The sequence below is a fragment of the Ambystoma mexicanum genome, chromosome 12 (assembly GCF_040938575.1).
Source record: "Ambystoma mexicanum isolate Mex_15411 chromosome 12, UKY_AmexF1_1, whole genome shotgun sequence".
Lineage (NCBI taxonomy): Eukaryota > Metazoa > Chordata > Amphibia > Caudata > Ambystomatidae > Ambystoma > Ambystoma mexicanum.
The window spans coordinates 1,134,524,157-1,134,551,670 of NC_090936.1; the positions used below are offsets into that span (position 1 = coordinate 1,134,524,157).

General features: G+C 46.9%; 1 protein-coding gene across 18 annotated transcripts in view; it reads left to right on the forward strand.

Annotated features, from left to right (window-relative positions):
- Nucleotides 1–27,514, forward strand: part of CELF2 (CUGBP Elav-like family member 2) — a 1,289,895-nt gene that overhangs the window by 752,551 nt on the left and 509,830 nt on the right. For 6 of the 18 annotated variants that reach the window (XM_069629691.1, XM_069629696.1, XM_069629695.1 and 3 more), the window contains exon 1: nt 1,553–1,740. The exons of 1 other annotated variant lie outside the window; for it this stretch is intronic. In XM_069629691.1, coding sequence (XP_069485792.1) covers nt 1,634–1,740 — 107 coding nt within the window. In that variant the 5' untranslated portion in view covers nt 1,553–1,633. Of the gene's footprint in view, nt 1–1,546; nt 1,741–27,514 lie in introns of those variants that run through there. 11 more of the 18 variants (XM_069629686.1, XM_069629698.1, XM_069629693.1 and 8 more) reach the window with 5 other exon arrangements.

The following is a 27,514-nucleotide window of genomic DNA, read 5'->3' on the forward strand; positions in this document are numbered from 1 at the left end:
ACACCCTTTTACAACCGCTAGATTTGAGAGAGTAGCAGGGTTCAAAATGCACCTACATTCAATAGTGGTTATAATCAGGAACGCAGCTAGAATGAGACAGAGGCAGGAATTGATAATGTGCAGTACTTGGTGTGTACACAAATCAGTGTCCCTTACCTACTTGTTGCAGTAGACAGGAGTTGGGGTATTGGTTTGCCAGCGGCATCCAGGTTGAACAGGCAAACATGTGATGGAGGTGCCAAATGAGGTGGCTATTGCCTGGGCCCTTACCCAGCTGCCTGGGTGAGGCTGGCCTGGCACAGGGGTGGACTGGCCTGTAGGGAACTCTGGACATTTGCCAAGTAGGCATCTGCACCCTGGGCCTCTTTTTTTGTGGTAATCTATGTTATTTCCAAATGTTCCCATAGGAAAAGGGTTGGGCTTGCTGAAAATGTGTAACATGGGGCTACTTTGAACATGTATTTCCAGTGCCTCTTTTTGTTGGCAATCCACCCCTACCTGGGTGAACTCGGCACCTGAAGGCAGCAGCCAAATGTATTAACTCATGACTAAATATTGAAAATTGAATAATTGATGTGCATAGGCTGTCCATAGAAGTGTTTGGTTGTCTCTATAAAATTAAATCCCTTAATCGCTGAACGTGTGCAGCCTCAAAGTTTTAAAATAAGGAGATCAACCAATTTGAAGTGGTTTGATTTTATGAACACTTTGCCACACTCTCCATGACACCCCTCTTCAAAAGCCCTGAATGCAACTGTAGTTGGAATTTACATTTATGTTTGTGTGTGTAGTATGCAATTGATGCATGCATGTTACACACAAGTTGGATTTGCATGCATAAAATATACATTTTACTTGCATGAATCACATTTAATTAATCATCTACCTACTAAAACACTATAGGTTACCCTTGGCCTTTTTAGATTGCTGTCCCTCAGCGACGATCGGATACGGCAGTTTTTTTTTTTGCACAGACCTGCTGTCTGCGCCTGGTTTTGCATTTACACAATGGCTTTTTTGCATGCGCTACTGTAATGAATGCTGGGAGAGCGCTCTCTTAAGCGCAGTCATTGGGCTTCTATTTTCTTATAAATGTGTGCCAAATACATTGTTGTTGGTGACTGTGCGTATACCTGAATTTCTAACACGTAGAGAGCGGCGACTATAGAAGTTGGTGATGGTGCTATGTTACAATGTATACATTTAAATAAGCAATAATTCTCTAAGTAAGCTCAGTAATTACAACAGTGGACGGAATTCCAGAGTGACCAACAGAAGGGGACCACAAATATGACAGCGGACGCGGTCAATGGTACATGCATCATTCCATTAAAAAGGATACACGTTCTGATTGCACCAATTGATTCCCTCCTAAATTTTGAGCCATTTCTATCGGTAATTAGGAGTGGCATCACCAGCCAGGCTAGACTGAATGCAAACAAGCTCCCTATAGGCTACCCGGTGCATCGATGTGAAATATGCCCAGACAACATAACTTGTCACCACAGATTATTCCTGCTTAGTGAATCTACAGGGGCCCTTTTGCTCAACCGCTCGGCGTAGACGAGAGAGAGAGGGAGAGGGAGCGAGCAAGAGAGCGAGTAGCCATTAGCGAGCAGCGAAACTGGCATTGATGTTTGAGCGCACTCCTGAACTGGCTTTTGTTGCGACTATCTCTGCAGAAAGCATGCGCTGTCCCAAATCGGCGGTTACTATGAGGAATGAGGAGCTGCTTCTAAGGTAGGTGGATGGTGTCCCCGATTGTGCTTTATTTCATTTTTTTGGGCGAGTGGGGGGACCCGACTGGAACTGGGTCCGCGCTCCTGGGCAGTTCTTGTTCCATTTCCGGGAAGCTCGCTGCCAGCAAGCAAACCGTTCACGATCCCTTTGAATGAAAACAAGTGCATGTGCGCTGACGAGTTCTGCATTGGATACTTCCCTCCACGGCGGTGAGATGCCTGCTGTTTATTCTTTTTTTTTTAAACCGGATTAGTATCGCGCACTCTGCACACTCAATTGTTTCTGGGCTCGACTCCGTCATTTTCTTCTGCCTGTGCAAAACCTGTCTGCAGCTGTAAGGACTCCCCTCTGCGATCTGCCCTTCTCAGTGGTGCCTTCCTCTAGATTTAAGGTCCTGAAATAGAGGCGTCCACCAAAACGCATGTCAAGTTCGCCATGTCCGAGGGGTGGAGGGAGCCATACCCTCTTCACTAAAATTGTATCCAACAGCATGTGCGGTGGCGAGGAGCTACCACCAAGCATTTTGAAATGGAAAGTGAGCAGGCTGAGTGAGAAGAGGGTGGGGGCGCGTCTGGCACACTGCTTTGGAAAACGTACCCTGCCGTCTACTGGGCAGATCGTGTAGCTCTGAATGCAACTGTGGGTGTGACACTAGGGGGGACAGCTGAACAAGGGAGCTGTCAAACTTGCTTAATTCCAGTCTGTGGCCGCCCCAATCCTACCCTCCCCCCCCACCTCACACACACACCACAACCTCCTTTACTGCCGAAGATGGATTATTTGTCTTCGACAGTGATCTTTTAAGTTATTACAATGTTTTTGAGGAATCGCTGCCTGTAGAAGCCATTGACCCCTGCAAGAACTGCCACCCCCGGGTTTAGGGGTCTGCTACACTCCAGCCCCTGCTCTCTGCTCGCTTCTCGTAGCTTTTATTGGTTTCGACGCGGAGGAAGTTGGTAATTCGTCCCCGCCTTGCCATTAAACGCGGGGAAAAGCGTATCGATTCGCCACTTCTGTCGCGGGTTTCTGAGTTGCCGAGCGCCTTGTTTCCGTGAAGGCGCCTTGAATGTTTCACGTCTCGACGTCTCGGCGATGACGAATCCGCCAAACTGTCCACCCTCATCGGAGGAGGTCGCTTAAGGTGCATTACATTATAAACAATATAAACAAGGGGTGTCGTGTATGCATGCAGCCCCGTCCCACCACATCATGCAATCGTTTTGGGGTGGCACTGGCACGCTCCAGTGGTCCGAGTTTGCATCCCAAAGCGCAAAAGATGGGGGGCGGGGGAATACATTAACAAAAGGAAAGAGCACGTGTTGCGGAATTTAAATTAAGAAGTTCACTATTTGGAGCCAGAGGTTTAGTTAATAGACCACTTCGTGATTTCTGAATATTTTGACATTTTGCTGTTTAAAAAAAAGATGTCCTTTTAAATATTTATTTTCGTTGTTCGGCATTGAAGCGTACCCCACCGTGCTTACAATGCTCGCTGTTGATCTGCGTTAGTTTTAGGTCCACGCAATCCTGGGGTCTTGGTAATACATAGTGTGTTGCCTTGTGGACGAACGAATCCCCCCCCCCCCTAAATGGAAAGGGGTGAATTGCATTCGCTAATATGTGTGTGCGGGGGGGGGAGCGGGGGTATGGGGCGTGCAACTCTTCAATGCGGCTCTGAACCGTTTGTCCATACATTTTTTTTTTATTCCTTGAATTTCTTTATGTATAGCACTTGCAGGCACCCAGGCGCGTCAGAGCGCTTTGCATCAAATTGAAAGATCTTAGCGTGTTTAACCCTTCATGGTCTACTCCTTTCCCGATTAAGCTGCTTATTGCCCTTGTCATTTTGCACAGAAGGTCCGCTCAGCTGCACGAGTAGTGCCCGCTGAATGTGACGGTGTGTAGGCAGGGGGCGTTGGGTGCAAGGTGCCCCTTTCATTGGTGGGCTATGTTCCCGAGCTGGAAAAAGAGCTGGCACAAGGGCAGCCACACTATAAAAAAAAACACGTGGGAATGGCTTTAGTATTTTTATGTCCGTACTTCGCAGAAGCTTAGTTCCATAGTTCCATATATGAAAACCCATATATGAGCTGTGTTCTTGCATGGATATTTCTGAAGCCAGGGTCGGACTGGACCATAAAATTGTCCTGGCACCAATGAACAAGTGGCCCACAGTTGCAAATGACAAGTCATTCCTTTTGTGACACTCTTTGAATCGTACCCAAAGGTGAGTTTTTTTGATAAAATGTGATGCAAATTGCATTTTTTAAAAGCATATTTATTCAGCAACACTGGTCAATACTACTAGCTGCAGAGTGAATTAACTCATCAAACTGGGCCAAATTGACAAAAAACGGGCTCATTTTGACCCAAAGAACGGGCCCGTACCAGACATTTGTGTTTTTGATTTGGCCAGGGGCCTATTGCCCGATAGGCCAGTCCGAGCCTGAGTGTGGCTTTGTATCTTAAATGTTAGCGGGTTGGTGCCTCTGACGCTAACACATGATGATAGTACCCAAAGCGATGGCACACATTTTATCGACTTAAAGTCGATGAAAAGCGGAGTCTGTCCTGCCGAGCTGGTAGCGTGTTGCGGCCATCAGATTGCGTGGAAATGTGTGCGCACTAAGCCCGCGTGAGTATGTGCCTGTGTACACGGAATGCAAGAGGGGAAAGACGGAACCGTCTTAGCGTGGACAGGACGAGTGCGGTCTGTGCAGCAGCACTTGGGGTCCTATGCAGAGGTCTGTTATCACGCATGCAGCACTCTGTGTCGCCGTCTCCATCTCCACTGGCGGCTGTGCGTGATGTCCGGCGCCTGTGCACGAGTCTGAAGGCCTCCCGGGCGGCGGGCACTGCAGGCGGTCCCACTCGCGACTGTTATCTGCACGGCATAGCGTACGATGCTCGTCGTTATGCCAGGTGTGTGGCGTCCGGTCGGGTTCCATTTGGCTCCGCATAGGGCTTTCTCTCTGGGTAGGTCGCCTGCTGTGTTGTGCGTCTTTTTTCCATGGACTGGATTAAGCAGATGGGTGATGCTGTTATAGGGCAGGACGGCCTGCTTGGGTATAGGTTAGCCTTCTGTTATTGTGTACTTCTTGTTCATGGTCTTTGGTATGCTATGTTAGGGTCTGTGGTGGCGCTCTAGGCTACACCAGGCTTTACTGGATTGAATCATTGTGGGGTCTGGCATGACGTAATTGGCGTGCCATGCTCGGTTTTCCCATCTCATAACGTTTAAGGTTAGATGAGGTCCATGTGTTTGTTATGCAATATTATGACATAGCACCCGGCCCACCCTTCCGTAACACATCACACGCGTATAACCGGATGGAACTTGCAGCAGAGCACAGCCCAGTGTCTCACGTGGCATATGCCCTGCTGTTTCTGTTACGCATAGCGTCATGGCACCAGGGACGTGGTCTCCCTGCGGCCTCTTAAAAAAAAAAAAAAAAAAAAAAAAAAAAGTTTTTTGTTTTTTTTTGTTTTTGCAATGCAAGCTCCTGGGCTGTAGCCAGCACCATGTGGCTTTTTCATTCTGGGGTGGCTAGCTTTCTTGTTCAGGCCCCTTAAAAAAAGAAGAAAAATAAGAACATGAGGGCCACAAGTCTTAAACTTTCCGCACTGAACCTAAATAAGAAAGAATAGGAATGCCAAAAAATGTGTCTTTCTGGAATTCTATACAATCATTGCTAGACTCATTAAAGGTTTATTTAAGGCACACTTCAGGGGGTGAGTCACTGATTTAGTCTGTTCTCAAACGCCTCAACTCAGCCTTTCATCCTTCCGAGAACGATAAATGGGTACCAACACAGGTTGGGTGATATTGGGTGTATATTTCATCTATATAAAGCGCTTAAGCTTAAGTGCTATATAATAACACATCATTATCCTTTGGTCATGGACATCTGCTTGCAATCACAGTTATTTGGTAATATGGGCCCACACACACTGATCTTAAAGGTACATATGGTGATCCATTCAGGTATGAAATGTACATCACATTATAGTGATATCGAAACCATATTTTTTGTAGTGTACAATGCTATGTGATGCCACTTCCTGTTTTGTCAACGGGTGAAAGGTCGTGTTCCATCGCTTCCCGCGATATCACTTTGGGGTGGGGTCAAATGACATCACATCCTGTGATGTCATCAGGGGTCATGGGTCGTGTGATGTAACTTCGCTATCCCTGGCATTTTGGTGAAATGACGTCCCTGTATGGCACGCCATGATATATATGCTGTGGTGCGTGCTGTGCTAAATGCCTGCCGCCCCGAGTCCATCCTGGTAGCTGCGCGGCGATCCTAGCCATGAACGATTCTCCATTGGGTGGGAGGCGCGTTGCTGCTGCTCAGTGAGTCAACGCACTGGCCTGCTGTGGATAATGGCCCTATTCGGGAACGCACTGGGTCCCGCCTGGGAAGCCGACTGCTCACTCAGTTTCCCTAAGTGCACCGGGCAGCTTTTCTGCGAGGGCCGTTGTATAAGGCGCTACTTTGCACCGCGGCGTTTCAAAGCACACTGGGTGAGGGATGGGCGAGGGCAGGGGAACAATCCTGATTCGCGCGCAGCTGGACTGCAACTTAGGATAAATACACAATGTAATATAACACTGCCCGTGCCTTCTTCGGTACTTTGCAAACTATCCTGCCCGTGTCCTTGCGGCGGTGGAGCGCATTAGAGCTCCGTGTTTAGGCAGACAGGCAAAGGGGATAGAGAGGGGCCCCGAATGCATGGAGGGGGGCTGACTTATCACGGGCTCTACTGGCAATATTCGCCACACAGACCTCGAGGGAAAAGTACCAAGCTGCTTAGCACACATTCTATCGCCTCCACGTGATGCACCCCGGAGCCCAGAACGCCTGAAGTGTCACGGCGTCTACCCCAGCCCTACCAGCCAAGGCCCTCCATGCACACTGGATTTTACCCTGGTACTCGGGCTGTATTCGGTTTTTTATCGGTCTAGGGCACGCGAGGCTGAGTCGGCCTAGCCAGGGATTGGGCGTTTGAGCCGCAGACTCCAGGCAGAGCTGTGCAGCTTTCTGGGTTACAGGAGGGGTCAGTTGTGGGCGCATTGAGTCTCGGCTGTACACGATCCTCGCTGCTGACCGGTCCCAGCTGATGTGGATGAAGCCCCTGCTTTTTTAGGTTGCACACATATATAGGGACGATAATAGTGGCTTTGCGTTACAATGGCTTGTTTGTGTCTTTATTTTTCTCAATACAATAGTCTAGAGCCTCTAGTGTGTGTGTGTGTGTGTGGGGGGGGGGGGTGAGGGCACGGAGGAGGCAGATTAAACTGTGCAAAAAATGAGTACACTTCAGTTGGGTTGCAGGCAGCGATGTTCGCCAAGTGGGGTCTGCCAGGACTCCGCATTTTGTTCAGGGATGATTAAACATTGACACGATAATTAGCCCTTTATGTGGTGCACTTTACTCTTAAAATGGTCTCTAGGTTAAGGAGTAGGTCGGCCAAGGAGAGACGTATTTAGGGCCTTCGGTTTACACACAGGCATTAGCCCACCGAGCTATCTTCCTGGGTGACACTTGAACCCGAGCGAATGAAAGCCTTCGACATTCCATGCTTATCACCCTTCTTCCCCCAGGCTAGGGCATGGCCCCGTGTCTGCTCCCCCTCCCCCGCCCTCTACGCAGCTGCCGTCGTCCCTCCCCACCCGCAGAGGTGGTGCGAAGCGTCTCATTTACAAGCAAACGCCACGTCGTGAAGCCGCCGCGGGGACAGGCGGGGGACGGCCGATGCCCAGCCAGAAGGCGTTGGCGACACCTTTTGCTGGAGAACAAAACGTTACGTGCCCCCCACTGCTCGCGGGGCTATGTTTCGGGAGCCAAGGAGTGGGGGGATGGGGCAGCGAAGGAGAACTCAGTTATTTATCTTTTTTTTTTTTACAGCACTAATTAGTACCCAGGGGACGCCGTGGCGTTTTAGAAGAACGTTGTATCCTCAAGGAAGGCACGTTGCAGGGCAGCCAGGGCTCGGGTTGAGCTGTGTTGGGGATGTTGGCTGATGCGCAGGTATTTGCTAGATTCTTTCTGGACCCTCCCACCCGCCTGTACAGCGCCGTGACGCTGCTTGTTTGTCAGTAGGACGCTTTAAACAAAAATACAATACAAAACCTGCAATCCTCACCCACCATGCAGTTAACCCTCCATTCATAGCGCCGCGAAGCCATCCCACTCTGAATGCAATGCCATACGAATCCACCTTCATGTGAATTCCCTGTTGTAGCACGTGCCCAGCTCCTGTTCGGAGTAGCGATTGTTTTCATGAACGGTGCACTTTTCTTGGCAGTGCTGGCTTCGAAGCAGGACAGTGTGGGGCGCGGTGGCTTTGGACTGAGAAGCTCCTGCCTCTTGCCCCCTCCCGCGATATTCTGGCACCTCTAGAAATATCTAGGGGCGGGAGAGAGCGATTGATGTTCGCAGACGTGTAATTTGGCAGAGTTTGCCTCGGTATTCAGGAGCCTATAGGTCGGATGTGTTTTATTAAGGTTTTTATTTTATACATAGAATTAAATCATCCCACACAAAAGTAGATATTTCGGACACCTTCCACCAGCGCCCCTCTCAGAATCGCGTCAATTAAAGCTGAAGCCACTAACCGTGCCACAATGAGTGCCAAACGGTTGTTTGTTGAGTGTTGGCATTCGATGCCCCTGCTATGCCGCCCAAATAGTCTTGAGCCGGTCCTTTTGCTGGTCACGACTGGCCGTGAATAAGAGGACACAATACAGCCGTTTCACTCTCGCTGTTAGAACAGTTCCACACGCTGGCAGTGGCATCTTTCGAGTGGCTATGATGCAAACATTTACAGTACATCCAAAATGTGACCTAAAACCCAACACAAGCGCTGTATACAAATTCCCCGGCTATACCAAAAACAGAAAACATCCATTCGATCCTAACAAAATATGAGTTAAAGGTGTTACAGACCGAGCAGTCCATTATTGCTGTTAATGACCTCAAAATCTCTAACACGGTGTTTGCCAATAAGACACCTGGGATATGCATTGCAGAAAAGGTGGTTGTATGGGGACCATTGTCCAGTTTGGCTGCAGCTGACCAGTGTGTTGAGCTCGCCGCTTCCGTATGTTACTCAAAATGCAGGATCATGGGAGCGTTTTGGGTTCTTCAGGCTGGTTTGCAGGAACCAGAGAGGAATAACGCCCAACCAATTGCCCGGATCCTCTCTGTCGAGTATGGAAAGGGTCTTAATTTGCTCTCCTTCCTCGCGGTGGAGGCAATCCTTTGCCTGGTTTCCAGAGGGATCTGCCCAGCACTAACTTCAGTGGCCTACAGTCAAGTCTCGCCTGTGTGAGCGAGGGTCTGGGGTGTATATGCGAGGCTGAAGCAGCTGTGCGCTGATCACAGCTTGGTAAACGTGTTCACATCACTTCCTTCCACGGCGGCGGTGAGCAGACCTGTAAACACAAGAGCAGCTTTTCTGCCCCCAAACCCCCGCCAGTGGGATCATCCCTGTCCTAGGCTGAGCCTCCGGTGCAGCCGCCAGAGCAGCCAAGGGCCCCTCGGGGAATGGAAACCTCTGTGAATATAAAAGGCCTCCTTTCCAATCTCTAAAGCAGGGGTCTGCAACCTTTGGCTCTCCAGATGTTTGGAACTACAACTCCCATCATCCCTAACCAGCATAGTCAATAGCCGGATAGCAGGGGAATTGTAGTCCGAAACATCTGGAGATCCAAAGGTTGCAGACGCCTGCCCTAATGGGTGGAACTCCTAGAGATGGGGTTCACACTCCAGCATCGCAACTTCACCAAAATGTGGGGATGAAGCCCAGAAGTTCCTTTAGCTACCCGCTGTTGTGTTGTTGGGATCGCTGTATGTATACATATGCAGGATGAACAATGCTCTTTAGCTCACAAAAGAACGTATCAATAAGACATTGGATTTGAGGGGAAGCAGTGAGCTTCCTCCAATGGGGTGAGTTTGAGGGACATTCTGACCAGGTTGTGGAGGGGAGTAAATGGAACTTTCGCCGTGGACATACATAAATTGGACAATTTTAAGTGCAGGTAGGCGGTACGGCCATCTGTGTTATAATATGACCATGATGGGTGAAGTGCTAGTGTGGAGGCATTGGAAGTGAGGGACAGGGGTAGGTTAGAGGCAAGTGTAAAATGTTAGCTAGCAGGCAGCTGAGAGGTAGATTAAGAGGGTAACTCGGAGGTGAGGAGGTAGACTTTTAGTTTGATTTTGAACAAATCTCTGTGGACTGTTCCTTAGAGTGGAACAAGAAGAGAGAACGATTCAGGCAGACCAGAAGATCCTGTGTGCTGTTGAGTGTCTAGGTGCTTTGTGCCAAGAGCATCGAGGCATTTCAATCCAGAATTGAAACCTTGTCTGCCTGTGGTGTTGGGATGCATTCACCAGGCTGTCATATGTAAATTGGTTGCAGAGGTGTAGTGTCCCATTTGGCATATAGTGGGAGGGCTATTTAGATGCCTTGAGTAGTTTAACAGATATAGTTTCAGCACCCATATTTCATAGGTGCCCAGGCACCAGTCGAAAGTTGATGCGGTACAAGTTGTGGGACTTGGAGAAGGGCCTCTGTGTGAACTCTGGCAAAGATAGCTGATGCATTCCACATCAAAACTGCAAATCTGGTATTCTGTGGGATAACCCAGAGTGTTTCTTTTTTGTTGAGGCTAATTGCGAAGCATCCAAGCTTACAACGGTGCAATTGGGCATCAATTTCAGTATCGACACGACATTGTGAGTGCTAATTGGGAAGAATCCTCACTCCCATCCTGACCAAATTTGGTGCTATTTTTCATCAGTTTCTATGTCGTCCCGACATGGAGTGCTAATTGGGAAGCGTCCAAGGTTCCCTCTTGAGCAGATTTTGGTTTTACTGGTTATCTGGTGGGCACGTTGGCCTGACATTGCGAGTGCTAATGGAGAAACATCCTGGGGTCCCTCGTGACCAGAATTTGGTGATAGTGGGCCTTCAGTTTTGATGTCGGCCTGACATTGTGGTATTGGCGGAGATTTGTAGAGATAATTTCTCGCCTCTGAAGAGGCATCGAGGTGCTGGTACATCAAGGACAACACCAACTTTCCAGACCAAAGAGAAACACTATCTAGGGAACAACATGGTATAGGTTATTTATAACACGCTTAATACCCAAAGGTTTCTAAGCACAGACCCAGGGATCTAACCTGTGTTGCTCCACGTTGTCTTGCTTCTAAGGCGAGCGCGTTGCCCCTGAGAGGATAGCTCGGGGGGGGGGGGGTCATCATGGTCATGGGCCTGCATCAAAACTCCACATAACTCAGAATATTGTGAGTGCTAATTGGGGCAGCATCCTGGATTCCCTCTAGACCAGAATTTAGTGATACTGGGAATCCGGTTGTCATGTTAGCCTGACATTGTTACTTCTAATTAGTGAAGTATCCTGGATTCCCTCTAGACCAGAATTTAGTGATGCTGGGCATCCGGTTGTCATGTCGGCCTGACATTGTTACTGCTAATTAGGGAAGTATCCTGGATTCCCTCTAGACCAGAATTTAGTGATACTGCGCATCCAGGTTTGTGACCTGCCAAATTTGTGAATTCCAAGAAAGTCCATCTCTTTACCCTGAAATTGCATAGAGTGGATGCTGCCTGTGGTTGTTTTATCCAAGCGCTTTGAAGGGGGTCCTGAAGTGCCTTGACCCTCTGCAAATAACTCTATTACGACCCTACAGGTTTACTTTCGCTCAATGTGCGACCGCCACCTTCTACTCCAGGAGAATTGCTGTGAAGTGCTTTGTGTCCTCGACGTGGAGTGCACAGGATCGCAAACTGCACCTCTGGGGCCCCGGAAACAAAGCAGGAGCGTGCCATTAATATTCATATCCAGAATTTTACAGCGCGCGCAGATTGGGGCCGAGCGCGCAGGAAGTCATCCCGGAGTGAATCAATACTCATTATTGTAATCAGGAGAGTTAATTAGCTGAGGAGGTGCTGTATGGGAAGTTGGTCCTCCGCCGCCCTGAGAACACCTAGGCTGATGAAACCTGAAAACCTACCGCCAGCCAGGTCTCGCTCCAGAGAAGCCGGTGTTCGCTCAAAGTGGGACATACCAATTATTTAGAACAATAAATATCATTACAATTTATTACAGTTGAACCATAGCACGCTTCAATTGCGAAGGCAGTTGTTGAATGTTGCGGTGATCACAAGCTGAGCAAATGGCTCGAGGTCTTGTGGGACTGACGCGGATCTGTGTAACTTGCAGGTTACAGGTTCGAATTCCAGCAGCACTGCTCCATCGACTCATCATTTCAACATTTGCTATCATTTAGATGCTGGCCGGAAAAAAAATAGCATGGGGTGTGTCCTGTTGCAATGGTCCATATTCTGCAATATGCTGTGCCTGCCTGGGGAGCAATATATTGCTTTATGCAGTGGAGTAACTTTGCTGAAATTGTTGGGGGGGGACATGACATCTAAAGGAAAAGGTGCCCCTGCCAAATGAATGGGGACAAAATCGTGTGCCACGAAATTTGGGGGGAGCAAACACCCTTCCCCCCCCTAAAATTACACCCATGGCTTTATGCCCAATGGGGCATGTTTCTCACAAGGTTTGGGAATAGTGAACAACTCATGCACAGAGCTGGCAAAAGAATGCTTATGTGCGTAACAACATAATGGGGGCTGGGGGGCGGTCCGGTCCTCAAGTGCAACTACCACACCATGTTTTGACACTAACCACTGACTGTGTACATTTTGCCCACTCTGATCATTGTATTTCAATGTGCTTTGAGTGGACAGACTGAAAACATGGAGTGGATCTGGCACTAGGTGTCCCACTCACTATTCAAACTCTGGGGTCTGAGGTAGAGAGAGTCTATGTGTCCAGGATCACATAGTGGTCAAGGGCAAACCTGGAACTGACCAGAGTCGACAATTTACTTGCCACCTACTGTGAACCCTCACGTGCGGGTTAACGGTGCTACTTGTAGCTGCAGAGCAGATTCTTGGGATCCTATTGTATGGTGCAGTGATTATTCAAATCCATAAAACAGTGATCTACTTTACCCCCATTGGCACCCAAATCCTTCTTGCACCCTGTTACAGTATACCCTGGTGTGGTGCTCCAGCGCTTCACGGCTAGGTTTGTACTACTGAAACCCCAACTCTTACAAACATTGACCTTTAAAAAATGAATGGAATCCGGGTGTGTTGAATTACTCTCAACACACTTGGGAGAAATCCTGGGATTCTTAATATAAACCCAGTCCCCTACTGACCATGGTGCCTCCTTGAACTCCCTCCTAGAATTAAACCTTTCTTTATACTCATTCTGAGTATCTCTGATGAGACTCATAATCCTATTTCTGTTCACATGCACACTCTTCGCTAGATCTAACCAACTCAGACATAATTTTGTCCCCGGCTGTCTACCTTTAAGAGACATGTTTACTGAGTCCCTTGAGTACCCTCTCCATTACCCTTTGAAAAACTGACGCTGCAGAAGGCAGTCCAAAGGGCATCCGGTTATACTTGAAAACACCCTCAGGAGTGATAGAGGCAGTCCGATGCTGACACTCTTTGGACAAGGGTACCTGATGATAGGCAGATGAGAGATCAATTATAGAAAACAACTTAGGCTCCCCTAGAGTGGATAGTACTTCTGAAATATTTGGCAACGGATGTATTTCCACTACTATGTTCTGATTAAGACTGCGCAAATCAACACACAATCTCATCTTGCCATTCGCCTTGGCAACCAAGACAATAGGAGATAACCATTCAGTGGCCACAACTGGCTCAATCGCCCCCTTGACAACCAAGTTATCTAATTCTGCTTTAAGTTGAGCTCTCATTTTCAGTGGTACTTGGCGCACTTTGTGTACTACAGGCTGAGCATTGCTCTTAAGTTTTATGTGGTGTTCAAACTCTCTGGCTGGGCGCCGCCGACGCGGAGCAGACCGAAGGGCAGAAAACTCCAGACATCCTCACGGTGGGTCTTTTGTGACAATCCTCGTCGCCAATGTTAAGTAGGGATGTCCAGACTAGACAGAAGCTTGATAATACTTTGAGTAAGGACCTCAGAGAAAGCAGGCACCCCCTTGAAAGGCAGGCTCCAACTGACCTCATTGGAACACACAGTAAAGAAAAACACTCCAAGATAGAATTACACATCATCACAATGCAAAAGGTGTAGAACATCACGCAGCAATAATTCTATTACTACTAAGGCTAATTACATGTAATATGAAATGAAAGAGATCCACCTCAACACATCTCCTCCAGGCATCCGGTTAACATTGGCGACGAGGATCTGGGAACATACTCCATAGAAAACTGAGTCACAGCACCACAAGAGAAAGAAAACGGAGCACGGAAAGAGAAAGAGAGGGGAGTGCCGTACATGCCGGACAAGTGATAAGGAGGCCGAGTCATCACTAACAGAGGTGAGGAGAAGCGAGAAGCGCAGGGGGACGCCAGGCGCTGCATGCTTGGGAGCCGGCCAAGTGGGCTCATATAGTGACAGGAGAGCGCCGGTCCTAGTGAAGCTTGTGTGATTGGCCCCAGGGCAGGGAGACATCCACCGGGTCCGGAGGGCAGCCCCATATCGAAGGAGTCATCCCTCCATAAACATTTGTAACAACGCTAGTTTGGCAACGGGGCTGTCAATTTGAGTTTACGTGTCTTCTTAATGCAGGGCTGCATTTGAGAGTGGCGACAGTGCTATTGTTTACAGTGTGCTGAGAGCAGATATGAACTGATGTGCCATACTTCACAGAGGGGTTTAGTCAGCCTACTAACGACCGTTTGACACCGGAGATCATTCAAGTCTCACTGCTTTTGTGTGACTGATGACGTCATATAGAGAGTGTGGGGAGTAGGCAAACCGACAGAACGTTTACTTCAAAGTTCCTCTCACCCATTTTCCTAAGGCTGCCATACTCAGAATTGGTTTTGCAATCGTCTACTTTGAATGCTCTGAACTTCAGAACAGAGGACCTTGCACAGCGTGTGATACGTGACTTTCCATACCAGGAAATAAAAGGTTATACAAACGGAGAGTGAAGCAGCCGGGGATAGCCAATGTCTCTGTATCTCTCCTTGGTCCACAACAATCCTGTTAGGTAAACACTGTTCAGCCTTGAGATTTTTTTCCTTTGAGAATGTCTTTCTTTTGTAATTTTCCTAGTATTCTCGCATTCCAGGACTTATTAAGCACGTCCAAGTGCCTGGTAAACTCTCCTGCCAGACTTCGCATATACTTTTAATTTTCCAAGTTTACTCGCCTGTCAGGACTTCTTATTTCCATATATGTGTAAAAGTTGCTTTACATTCACAATTGTTTATATTTTCCTCGATTCAGTATTTCTGATGCTTTCACTGTTCACTTTCAGTTTTCCCCATATCGGCATTCCATGCACTCGTACATGTTAGGGGTTGCATTTGTATTTTGACTTTTTGACTTGCAAACAATCTTCTTATTGTTTTGGTCTCTGTGACCTTACAAAGTTCAAATTGTGTTTGGTGAGGTCGCTGAAATGCCCTGTGGTCCCCACTTTGCTTGGGCTGACTCACCGGCTTTGTGTGGCATCTTCGGTCCCGTTCGCACTTACGCAGTGCAGTTCTGCTGCTTGCCTTCCGCTCTGGATGTCTCTCTGCCTTCTCCTGCGGCTCCGCTCCAGCATGCCTGCTCGCCTTCAGGTCCTGGTGAGGGTGACACTGCTTGCTCCAGCTGCCAAACGCCCAGGAATCATCTCTTGGTTACTGGCGTTTCTGCTGCCCCGCTTGCTCTCGCAATGATTCAGTCTCTCTTTGCTAGCGAGCCCCTTAGCTCCGCCACACCGTCTCGTGCCTTCAGCTTCTGCACACCACCAAGGGAGATGTGACCTCTCTCCTGAGCTCTCTCTTAGTTTGGTTTACATTTTTAAATGTCCCTCTCGCAGGTGCTCTCTCAAAACACCTAGCACACTCATTGAGCTTGAGGCTCCTACTGCTCCGGAAGATTTCCTTCATCCTCCTCACCTCAGTACTTCGGTGGTTGTGGGAATTGAGTCTACTGATATCAACTGATGCACAGTACTTGGAGAACGCCTCTCAATTATTCCATATGAAGGATCGGGAATTAGAACTGAAAAAGGTTTTCTTGTAGCTTTTACTTTTCAGACTATGGATGGAAGTTTGGTCTAAAGGATGTTGGGAAAAGGATTATTTATTTTCCCTAATTTGGAAACAGACACGTCAATAGGCCATTAGGTATAGGGGGTTTTCCTCATGGGCAAATGGGGGGGGCTACCATGCCTCATTCAATGAAGTCATGGCATCTCCCCGGTAGTGGTCTCCTCCCATGGGATCCTCCCTCATATAGCCACCTCCAAGGTCGGGATCAGGTAGCGGCTGCCGCCCCCCTGGCCACATGGGGCGGGGTTACCACCAGGGATCTGTGATGACTCTGTTGGATTCATCACACTGCCCACAGCCAGGCCATGCCCATACTTTGCTTCCCAATTCTGGCAGATACAGAGTCCTGTTTAAGTGGCAGAGCCAGGATTTGAAACCACAAAGAGGGGTTTGTTTTGAGATCTAGTTTTAAGTTCTTTCTTAAGTTCTCCTCTGTATCCTCGTTATAATGTTTGAGCAAAGATTGCAGTGACCCCAGGAGCGAGACTCTGTGATGGGGCAGGACATGACATCAGGCTGAGACCCAGCCACTTATCCTGAGCTGATTCGCCCCCCCACCCTAAAAGTTCACTCAGCTCTACCCTTGCATGGGTATACCCTGGCACAATACTCTTGCTGCAGTGGAGGAGTTTCCACTATGCAGTTGTACTCTAGCTCCAGGGACCAATATGTGCAACGCCTGCTGTGTTTCTGGGATCTCTAGGAACCAAACCACCCCAAATCTAGTATCCTCTTACCTCCGTCGACTGAAACACTGCACGTTATGTTGACAATGTTTAATATGTCCTCCTGTTGCTCTTTGCTTTGTTCCCTTTCCTCTGTGAGCGGCTGGTATTAAGAGACTGACAAAGGTGATAATCTTCTTGCAAATTACTTTTATTCAAATAATAGTGGCGTTGGAGTAATGCCTCACTAGCCCCAACTCTGAGGGGTTTCCCTGCCTCAACAAAACGAACTAATGAGACTGTCTTTGTCAGGATGTCCAAAATAAAGTTCTCTGTCCGTTGTCCAAAACCTAATCAGACCCGCAGACTCTGAATTCTACAAATAGATGCAACAGGGGGAGAATAACGTGTCTCTCTGTCTGCTCCTGTAGACTAGCCTTTATACTTCAAAGTCAAGTTCCAAAAATGAAGTTTATATTCCACTCGGGGTGCTTGGTTCTCCTTTCTTGTCAGAGGTGTGCTTTAATCCACTTTCGATTTTTTTTATATATATATATATATATCGCCAAGGAAGATGCTCTAATCAATGCAAAGTTTCAGTGGATTTAGGAGGTGTGTCCATTAATAATTTTCTCTTCTTACGGTTCTTAATTGGGTTTTGATTTGACTCACAGCCTGGGTGTACTTTTCTGCCAAGGTCTGTGTTTGTTTTTGTTTGTTTGTTTATTATTTATAAGATGCCCTAAACCCTTAGGTAGCTGGTGTTTATTTTCCCAGTACAAAAATAGTTGGCACACTAACCTGCCAAGTACTATTTATTATTTTAGTCCTTGTTTGTGCTGCCTTTTTGTTCCCCGGTAGCTTGGGTTTTCTTTTATCACACTTGCATCCAAGGTTTGTCGTTCAATTGGTGGTGTTCTTTCTATAAGGCTCACACCACTCTTCAGGGTTGTTTACTGTCCCCTTTTAACCTTGTCACCATGCACTTCCTGTGTCTGGTCTCTCTCTCTCTAGTTCTCTCTCAGCCATACCTTCTTTTTTTTAAAAAAACTTTATTTACACAACATCCATAACAAATCCCAATACAATCAGCGTATATCAAATAACACATGAAAAAAACCCACAAGAAAAGCACAACATTTTACACAGTACTATGTACACAGCGAGATATACAATACCCTAAATCCCCAACATCTCAAATACATCTCTCAATTACCCCCCCACCCAACAACTATAATGTCAATTTAAAACAACTGAAAAAATCTACCAGTTCATCTCAGACAACCACGTCTCCACAGCCATACCTTCTTAAGTGGGTCTGCAGTAACGTTAGTCTTTTAGCTGTTAATAGGAACCCCAGCGTGTTTTCCCGGACACAACCATCCACCTCTCTGACTTGTGCTTTTGACACCAGCTGGCAAAACTGCCATTCAGCGGGATCCCGTCATGGCCCTGCAACATGTATAACCGCTGTGGTTCAATGTGTCTGGGAAAGTGGTGGGTGGGAGGCTGTTTTCCACCGTCAGACTGGCCGCCTGATCTGCTGGCCGTGGCAACATACGGGCTCCGTGAGAAGCATTACTCGTGCTCCGATGCCGTTTCTCTGGCTTGCCACGCAGTCATTGCACGGTTGCCCAGGGACGCTACTCATGCTCCGGAACCGCCAGTCCAACTACTAGGGAGGCGGCGCACTGGATGGTTTTCGCTTGCTTGTCTCTCCGATGCTTGCCTCCTCTGTCTGCCACTCCAGGGGAGTCATGCTAGCAAAGCCCCAGTCCTGAGCTCTCCGCCAATACAACAGGTGTGGGTCGAACTGTAACTCTTTAGTTTGTTCCCTAGTATAGGGTTTCTCCTGCTTCTTCGCTTCCTCTCGTCTGTTCCCACTACTCCTCCTACTTCTGCTAATGCTCCAACAATTTCCTAGACTGCTCAGAGTCCAGACACACTGGTTTAGTCCTTCTTCGATTTTATGGACAGAGTTGCTTGGTTCTCGTATCTCCTCCTTACATCTTCAAGGGACCTCCTCGTCACAGTATGGTACCTGTGTCACTGGTTCTAACTCACACAAATACTAGACTTATGTACTAATTGAGGATTTTGGCTTGGTGAGGTTGTGGAAGTTTTTAAGAAATTCCTTGGTTTGGGTAGGGGGCATCTCTTGTGGTGATTACATGGATGAGACCCTCGGACTCGTCACATGACCTAAGTATTTCTGAACATCATATCCCCTTTCCACTCCCCGCTGGAGGCACTAAGAAATGACTGTGCTCACTGCTGGCACTGCCACAAAAATCCAGTATGTCAATCTCTACTGTACTAGTGTAGTGGAGTCCTATGGACAAACCATCAGGACTCGTGTTTCTGTAATGCAAGTGTCATCACTGCACTAATTTAGCGGAAGCCTGTAGCCAACGTCCCAGGCATTAACCTGCTCATCCTCCATCTTTCCACCTTACACTACACACAGCGGTCAACCAAATAAAGTGTAGTCACCTGCTCACTACCACCTTAAAAACCACCCACTCGCCTCCTTCTCCTCCTTTCGCACCCTCCATGTCACTGAAACAAGAGCCAGCAAACTCTCAACCTCATCAACCAACCCACCACACTTCAGCAACTCTGCACACACCTGACCCATTCATGCTCGCGGGTTGAACTCCTTAAGCAATGAAGCAGCATTACAACACTGAGGGTTCTCCTTTTACGACACACACCCACGTGTATCCTAACCCAACTCCCCTAGAATTTTACTAGCATGCAGGGAATTGGTGCATCAGATCTGCATGCTTCAACGCTGCAGGCCTCTCATCTTGCCTTGTCCTCTTCTACTCATTGCCTCCAAACCACCCCCCTCTTACAGAACCTATAATTGGCAGCCCTGGCCCATAGCCAGGGGTGCGGCTTGGAATGCGTGGTGGCTTGCCAAGGGTGAGGGGGGACACCAGAGGGATGTGAGGTCCAACTTGGCACCGGGTGGTGCGAAGACGTCATTTTCAGGTGTGGCTGCCTGGCACCAGAACCGTTGGGTCCAGGTGTCTCAGGCAGGTTGTAAAGAGCGAGAGTGTGTGGTGCTCTTCCTCTCTTTTGGCCCCGCCCGAGACCGATAGAGCTGCAGGGTCCATGCAGTTTGTGAATTGACCACCCTCCTTCCCTGTAGATTCGGGTTATAGAGGTATTTTTCCAGTAGGTTGGGGCACATTGCAGTGGGTCGAGTTGTGGGATCAACAATTGGGGTCACAGGAAGAGTGATTTATTGCTGATTTAAGTTACGGTCCAAGACACGGCACAGAACGGTGAGGTGTCGGCCCAGGCGATCATTGAGCGGTCCTCATCAATCTGTGTAATGGAGGAACGGAACTGGGGGTCTGGTTGGTTTCCGGGGTCACCTATTACCCACTCGTCCCATCAACGGAGTGTGGTGGGGCGATGGCCACAGCCACTCCGCCAGATTCAAGTTGGTGATTGATGACGTAACAGTTCATATGATGTCATTCATGTGCAGTGTTGTCGCATTTTGGTGATGAAAGGTAATATATGCGGCCAATGCCTTCCAAACAAAATCTGCATTGGGTGTTTCTCACTGGCCCTGCCACCTACGTCTCCCAGTGCCAAGAGGCGTCCCAAATGGCACTAGTCACGCTAGGCAAGACCTGCTTACATTACCTTGCTCAGGAGCACCATTTAGATGGTATTTTTCAGCACTTGGAAAATAGACGCTGGGAGCAGTAAACGATATAAAAATTGAACCTACAATTCAGGAATGTGAGCAGTTGTTTTTAGTGATGATAGGGCTAAATGTTGCAAAACTGGAATTAGAACTCCCATTTCCTGATTTGGGTATGCAACCTCTTTGGTCTGTTTTTATGGCTATTTTACAAGCTGGCTTATAACTTTTGGGTGCTTCTATATAGATTTCCTGTGACCGATTTCTGTGTTTTGTAGCGCTGCATAATGTGTTCTTTTAAAAGCACTGTAAATTGCGTTGTTATTGACGAACTGCCTGGTGCTGATTATCTGAATCTCTGAGGGATGAAAAGACGTGTCGGCCTTACTGGGATTCGAACTTGTGACCCCATAGATACATTCAAGTCTTGGCCTACTGAGTTTCTCAAATTAAGGTGAAAGGAGAAAGTTTGGGCTCCTTTGTAAAATATTGCAAAAAAGTATTTGGCAGATCGCAATGCCACTCTTTGGATCATGATTGGTTAGTGGTAACTAGAATTCATGTGACACATTTCCTTGAGTTCTGGAAGGTTCTATGGGGAACATGCTGCCTTACCTGAGGAAGGGGCAGAGATTTTAATTTTGGAGAGGTACATTGCATTTGATGTTCTAATGTTTGACAGTGACCTCTTCCTCGCCCCCATCCCCGCCCCTTCCAACCGACACTCACGTTGTCATATGAGAGTATGAAGTGAAAACGCAGCCGGCGGCCCCGCGCTTTCTCTCGCATGCACGCACAGTGGACGGTAACGGACTATGGCAGCTGCTGGGAAGCCATCTCCCCATGCCTGGGCTGATTGCATTACCATGGCAGGCCGGCCTGCTGGCACTGCATCCTCGCTCTACTTGACCTGTGGACTGATTGGCTGCCTGGGATGGCGATGAATCGATGGAGCTTATGAAGCGCGGCTGGCGTTCCCGCCAAGGAAGCGAGGTTCCTTCACGGTTTGGTTACAGCGATGAACTTCCGTTGTGAAGTGGTTCCCGCGGAACGTGTTCCCCTCCCGGCCTTTGTCAGTTCAAAATATTGGCTATGTGTGTTTAGATTTGGAAGTATGTGTTAAAGCAGGTAGGATTTCACTGTCATCGGAAAGTTAGTCCTAGCTTGGAGACCTTATCTGCATAAGTATGAATTTATATTCGACATAAGATAGCTCAGTGAGCTAAGCGCTGCTCGGCGTCTGAGTATGGCCTGTATGATGAAGGCTTGCATTAGGCATAGACACGCTCAACACGTCATCCTTCCAACTGGGTCATGTTTACATTTATTATTGAAGAATTCAGAAGGGGGGGGGGGAAATCCTGCATGAAGCGTTATGTAAAAACCTATTTCAAAAATAATGACTGCGTTTCGGATTCCCAATGTGTATTATTTCCTGTGCCTCTCTCAACACCCTGAAAGGCACAGAGCTATCTATAGCCTAAATGGAGTATTGAACACCTCCCCCCAAATGCCCTCAAGCAGAGCCTTGCAGATCACACTGTACCAAAGCACCATCACATAGTGCCTGGCAGACGAGGCATGTTTTAGGGGAAATCACTGCTTGAAGGTGGCCATTTCAACCCTATGAGCACAGTTCGTCTGCTGTTGCTTCGCAGAGGGCGGAGTAATGTCATTCCACCTCGCAAAGCAAATATCTTTGCACTGGTCAAGTGGTAGATGCTCATCTCCCCTCAAAAACGCCCCCACCTCGCCTCCAACACCACGCCCCCACCTCGCCTCCGACACCACCCCCGAAGCTCGCCTACAAACCCATGACCTAACCTAGCCTCTAGCACGCCCTATCGTAGCCTCCAACACACCCTCACATGGCACATTGGTCTACTTACTATGGACCATCAATTGACTCCCAATTGACCTTTGATAGGCTCACCAATGGACTTAATAGACCTTCACTCATCTCAAAATGGACTATTGTTTAGTTACAATCCTGTGTTAACTAGAACTAGCTGGGAAGACGGCTTACATAACAGAATGATTCCATGCAACACAATTTCAAAACCCTGGTCAGGCCAGTGACGGTATGGATACAAGGTTTAATAAAATTGACGTTGAGTATTATAATGTGTAGAAGCAGAGCCAAATTAAGCTTTATATGGATTGCCAGATTATTATTAACAACTATAATGCCTCAGTTATCTCTTCACCTGTGCTCTAGCACCTTGGAGCGTCCCGTGTGCTAGATGGAATTACCATGACGATCTCCGACCCAAATAACTGGAAAGACTCAAAGAATATGGCAAATTACTACTTTATTATCAACATAAAATAAAGTAGGGAAATCTAGCTAACAAGCTGTAGTCCACACACTCGCAACCAAATTGTACTGCATAACGTTTTTATAACTCCATTTGCGTCATCTGACATCATCCTACGTGGCAAACTGTAAAACATATATTGAAGGGAGGGATTGGTTAAGGGAACATATATACCTATAGAATGTATAAGTGTTAGTGACACAATTGTCTGCCTCTTATCTGGTAAGCATGCCTCAAGCTACCTCTAAATACGTACAATACTGATTTTAGGCCAATAATTGCAGCAAGTTGACCTTTGCTACATTGTATAGCTTGTTGCTACATAGACCCTCTGATTGGTTGGCATGCTTTCCCAACCTTGGACTTTTGGTTCGTAAGCAAAATGGACTCCGGGTTCCAAGAGTAACGTCAGAATACTCCACACTTTCCCAATTAGTCCATCATCTCTCATTGGTCTGGCCGTAAGACAAGCCTTCTCCTTTTTAGTTGACCTTGCAGCCTGTTCTCTATCCTGGGAATTTTAAGGGAGTGTAGGTACACCATGATCTTTGTCTAGAGCTTAATGAATAGACCTTGTTTTTGACTTCTGAAGCGCGTGTAAGGAGACCACGAAACTGTCCATTTCAACCTTCTATTTATTGGTATTTGATTAAATTGTGCTTAGTGTTGTGACTCCCTGCGGCCTCTAGAGACTTGCTCACTCCATCTTGAATAGGTTTTCTGCATCTTTAATTGTCCACTACTTAGCTCTTACAGAGGTTTTCTTCTTTGCTTAATCGAAGAGAAATAGGTCTTACATATATTGCTCATCCTTTTGACTCCCCTTGTGCCTTGCAATTATTCTTTAATTTGGCATCCTTGATCCCGGCCACTGTTTTTCCAGCGTCTCCTGACTCTGCAGCCCTGGTCTGTCTCTGAGGTAGCTTAACTGGTTTCAACATGAGTCCGACGTCCACCTTTCCATCCATCCTGGCTACCCTAGCCACGTTATGCTTTCTTCTGCAGCAAGCTTCTATATGCCTATATGTCTCATCTACCTTGCGTTTCAGCATATATACACTTATTAGTCAGCAGGTTATTTTATCTTATTTGCCTATATGATTTCTTCATATTCGAGTGCATGTTTCTCTGGTTACTTCAGTTACATCTTTACTCAAGTATTTGCATATCGTTTCAGTGTGTATTCGTGTCTTTCCTTCATGACGCCACTCTGCCCTCATCAGATTTTACTTATAACTCTGATATCCAATGGTGTGTAACAATACCCTTTCAGTGCGAGTGTACGTTCGATACGGTTGTCGAAGTACATATCGTCTCTCATACACTTGATGTGGTATTGGGATGATACCTGGTGTCCCACACAGGGCTCTTCTCCTGCTGTTCCAGTTTGACGGAGGTGAGGGTGCGGAAGCTAGGAATGACGTGTCTACTTGCTCCTCTACACATCTATTCACTTTTACTCCTAAATGTACTGTAGATAATGCTAGATTTGGCTACTAAATACATGCTTCTAAACCAATGCAACACACACACGCCTTCTTGAGGCTTGCTGCCAAGCTCTGTACTGGGGACACATTTAAGGCCACCTCACAAGTGGAAAGTTTAGAAGGTGACTGTGCAGCATATAATGGGGCATTCCGAAAATTCATGGGACCCACGTATCCCCTCCCAAATGTCCACACAGCAATCATAAGAATTTTAGAGCCTCCCTTTGCACCCCGAGATGAGCTCCATTGTGCAGGTTCATGTTCTAGAATAAGAACCAGCACCTCTTTAATTGGGGAGTGTCTCAATTTCTTGGGAAACTCCAACAAAAAATAGCATAAATGCATGCTCTAGCCACACCCCCCCACCCTTCCAAACGGAAGGGAGTTTCCCAGCCATGTTTATAATACCACTTTGCACTTGCAGAGGCTTTCTGTTGTCTTAGCATGACTCCTACATTATTTTTATTTTTTACAAGTGTGATTTTGATTATTGTCCTCTAGATTTTACAATGATTGTATTTCCCCAAACATCTTATTTTTTGGTTACTTTAGTTGTGACACTTCCTTCCTGCCTGTGATATTTATACTTTTAGGTTGCCTCTAATGTCTCTTTGGGTTGCCTCTAATGTTTTAGACCAGATGAGTTCTTTGATCCTCCTTTTTTTACTTCAAATCCCTGCACATTTTATATTGTGTTTTTTGTTCATCAGTCCGTTAACCTTGGAGAAACACTTAGATTTTGGCTTCAGAACTATTTTAAAAGCTGCTTTATGTCCATATTGTACTGGTTTGAGAGGCCTCCCTCAACACAGGGAGTTCCTTCCCTCCCCAATCATGACGTCACACAACAAACTGTTTAATCGATTCTTTGTTCAGCCCTATTTTCATATTAATATAATGCCCCATGGATCCCTCCCCCAGTGCCACCAATGAGCCAAGAACCAGGCCGGTGTGCAGAAAATATATTTATATGTATTTGAATCGCAGGTAATGGAGATTGCACTAAAACTACACACGCCACCTTCTCTGTGGCTCACAAATAAACTTTGTTTACATAAATAAATCCTGCAAGTTGGTTGGGAACACTCAAATCACAATACTTTACTTTATACAGATTTTAATTCAAGAAATAATCAACAATGGTCAACAAAAACAATTTAAATATGCACTGCTCTGCAATTTCGATTTTCTTGCACTCTTACAAAGGCTTGCAGTTTGGTTCACAATGTTGGATGCATGAGGTCTCCCTTTTGCAAACACTTCTCCCCCAGCCTCAACAACCCAAGCATCAATTGCATGCAGCACCCTTCTATAAAGAGGCCAGGTCTAGGGAGTGGGGACAGTTTTAGAAGTCTGTTTTCAGACCACCCTCACTTGAAGGTCTGTGTTGGGGAAGTTGGACAGAACAATGGGGATGATTTAGGATTTTTTTATTTCAGACCCCCTCCACTTAAAAGCCTGCGTTGGTGACATTGGCAGTTTATGGATTGCTCTAGTTTAGGCACCAGTACACCCCTCTTCCTTAATAAAGTCGGGGTCAACAGGATAAATAGGATTACCCAATTAAATCACAGGCTATAGTTTTTAGCCTGCATTGGGAATCAGCTTTGTTCCTTTCGAATGTTAGCAAAACACTGCAGGGTGATTTTTTTTTTTGTTAAATGGGAATTAATTACCTTAGATTCAGTCAAATAGGCTAAGGATCTCCACAGTTTGCTTCTCCCCCACACACTAATGGAAAAGAGCCCACCAATGAGAGCGAATGGGTTATTAAATAGATCCCCCCACTGACCTTTTGTTGGACAATCTACTTACTTTTGGAAATATCTGGGCTTGGCACTCGGGGACTGAGTAGAGCTTCGCTTGTGGGGAAAACCAGGATTCTAGCCAGCACTTCAGTCAATTGGATCCCACAGCACCTCTCTCTCTCTATCTGGCTCCAGTGAAGAATCCCAGCCTCTGCTTTTCGTCGCCCCAGCAATATAAATCTTCAGCTCTTCCAATGTTTCCCCAGATAAAATGTTCAGTAGACCTTATTTGGTGATTTTTGGCAGCTGCCCAATATGTCAATATTGGGCAGTGCCCGGCAATAATTCTCGCACCTTTGTTTGGTCCTTGCCATTTCTCTCCAACCTTGAAGCACACCCCCAGTCTAAGGACTGGTTCTTGAATCTAGGACAGAAATATGGCAACTCCCATTTGACATTCCCCTTTTTCTCCAGCATTGGATCTTTCACGGATTCACATGCTTTGAATATTCCCCGCCAACAGGCTGGGAATCCTCAGTGACATTTTATTATAGCTTATAATAGAACTTTTACGCTCGCTTCCCATCCATGTCCCTTCGGGTGTATTCTGCCTCAGCCAATGGGATGTCGAGTGGTAAGCGCCACCCAGGAGGCCATCTTCAGATTCTAACCACACATCGTGCTGAGGAGTTCTCGAGGCTTTCTCTCCCAGAGAAATAAGCCCAGAAACCAACATATTTACTTCAAAACTCCAGAATCTTTACTCAAAACACCAGATAAGTGCCTTCACCTTTCAAACACGGAAGAAAAGCGTAAAGCTCTTTTTTCAAAGCATACCAGTCATGCGGAATCAAAAATGTATATGAGGGAGACAAGCATTCTGAATGCATTTATTGTCTATATCCAAATCACATCCAGGACGATTGTGAAATTTGGGCCTCGTTTAGCAAAAAAAACCCTCAAGTATAGAAAAAGAAGACTAGCCCTTTGGTTGAATGAGAGCATGCACCCCCTTCAGAGGCAGAAGTGTGGCGGAGGACAAATCTGACAGGTCAAAAACTCACAAAAGGGCCAGGTCTGAGGACACAATGTCGTCTTCTTCTTCTGCTACTTTTCAAAAGAAAAAAAAGGAAAAATTGAAAAATCTGTCCATTCGTCGATGACCTCACCGATGAGAGATCCATCGAGAATGAGCCTTCTAATAATGATGGCAACGATCCCTGCCGCCACCAAAAAACCATCGCCAGCAGGATCACGATTTTCCATGATCCACTCATCGATGGCTGTTAAAGCACCCTTGTCGGTTTCGTCAACGATAATTAAACCATTGCCGAAAACCTCATCAACGGCAAAATATGCAAAATAATTGTCAACTACGATATTGCCTACACACCCGTCGACGTCAACCATGCCTTCTTTAAAGAAGGCATGGTATCGAAGTAAAACAGACACAAGTGACCACGGTTCGAGCATGAGTTCACGCCCTTGAACTTTCACAAGGGCGTGAAAAATGCCTACCTAAACCTAAATCTACAGATGGGAGCAAGCTACAACCATCAAATAATAATGCCATTGTAGTGGAGTCTTGTCAAAATAAAAAGGCCTATACTAAAAAACCGATTGCCAATCCTTACTGCTAATTTACAAATAGTGTGTGGAAATGTTCATGCAAAAGAAAGAAGTGTTCACAAAATGATAAGCCATGATGTTAGGGCCGTT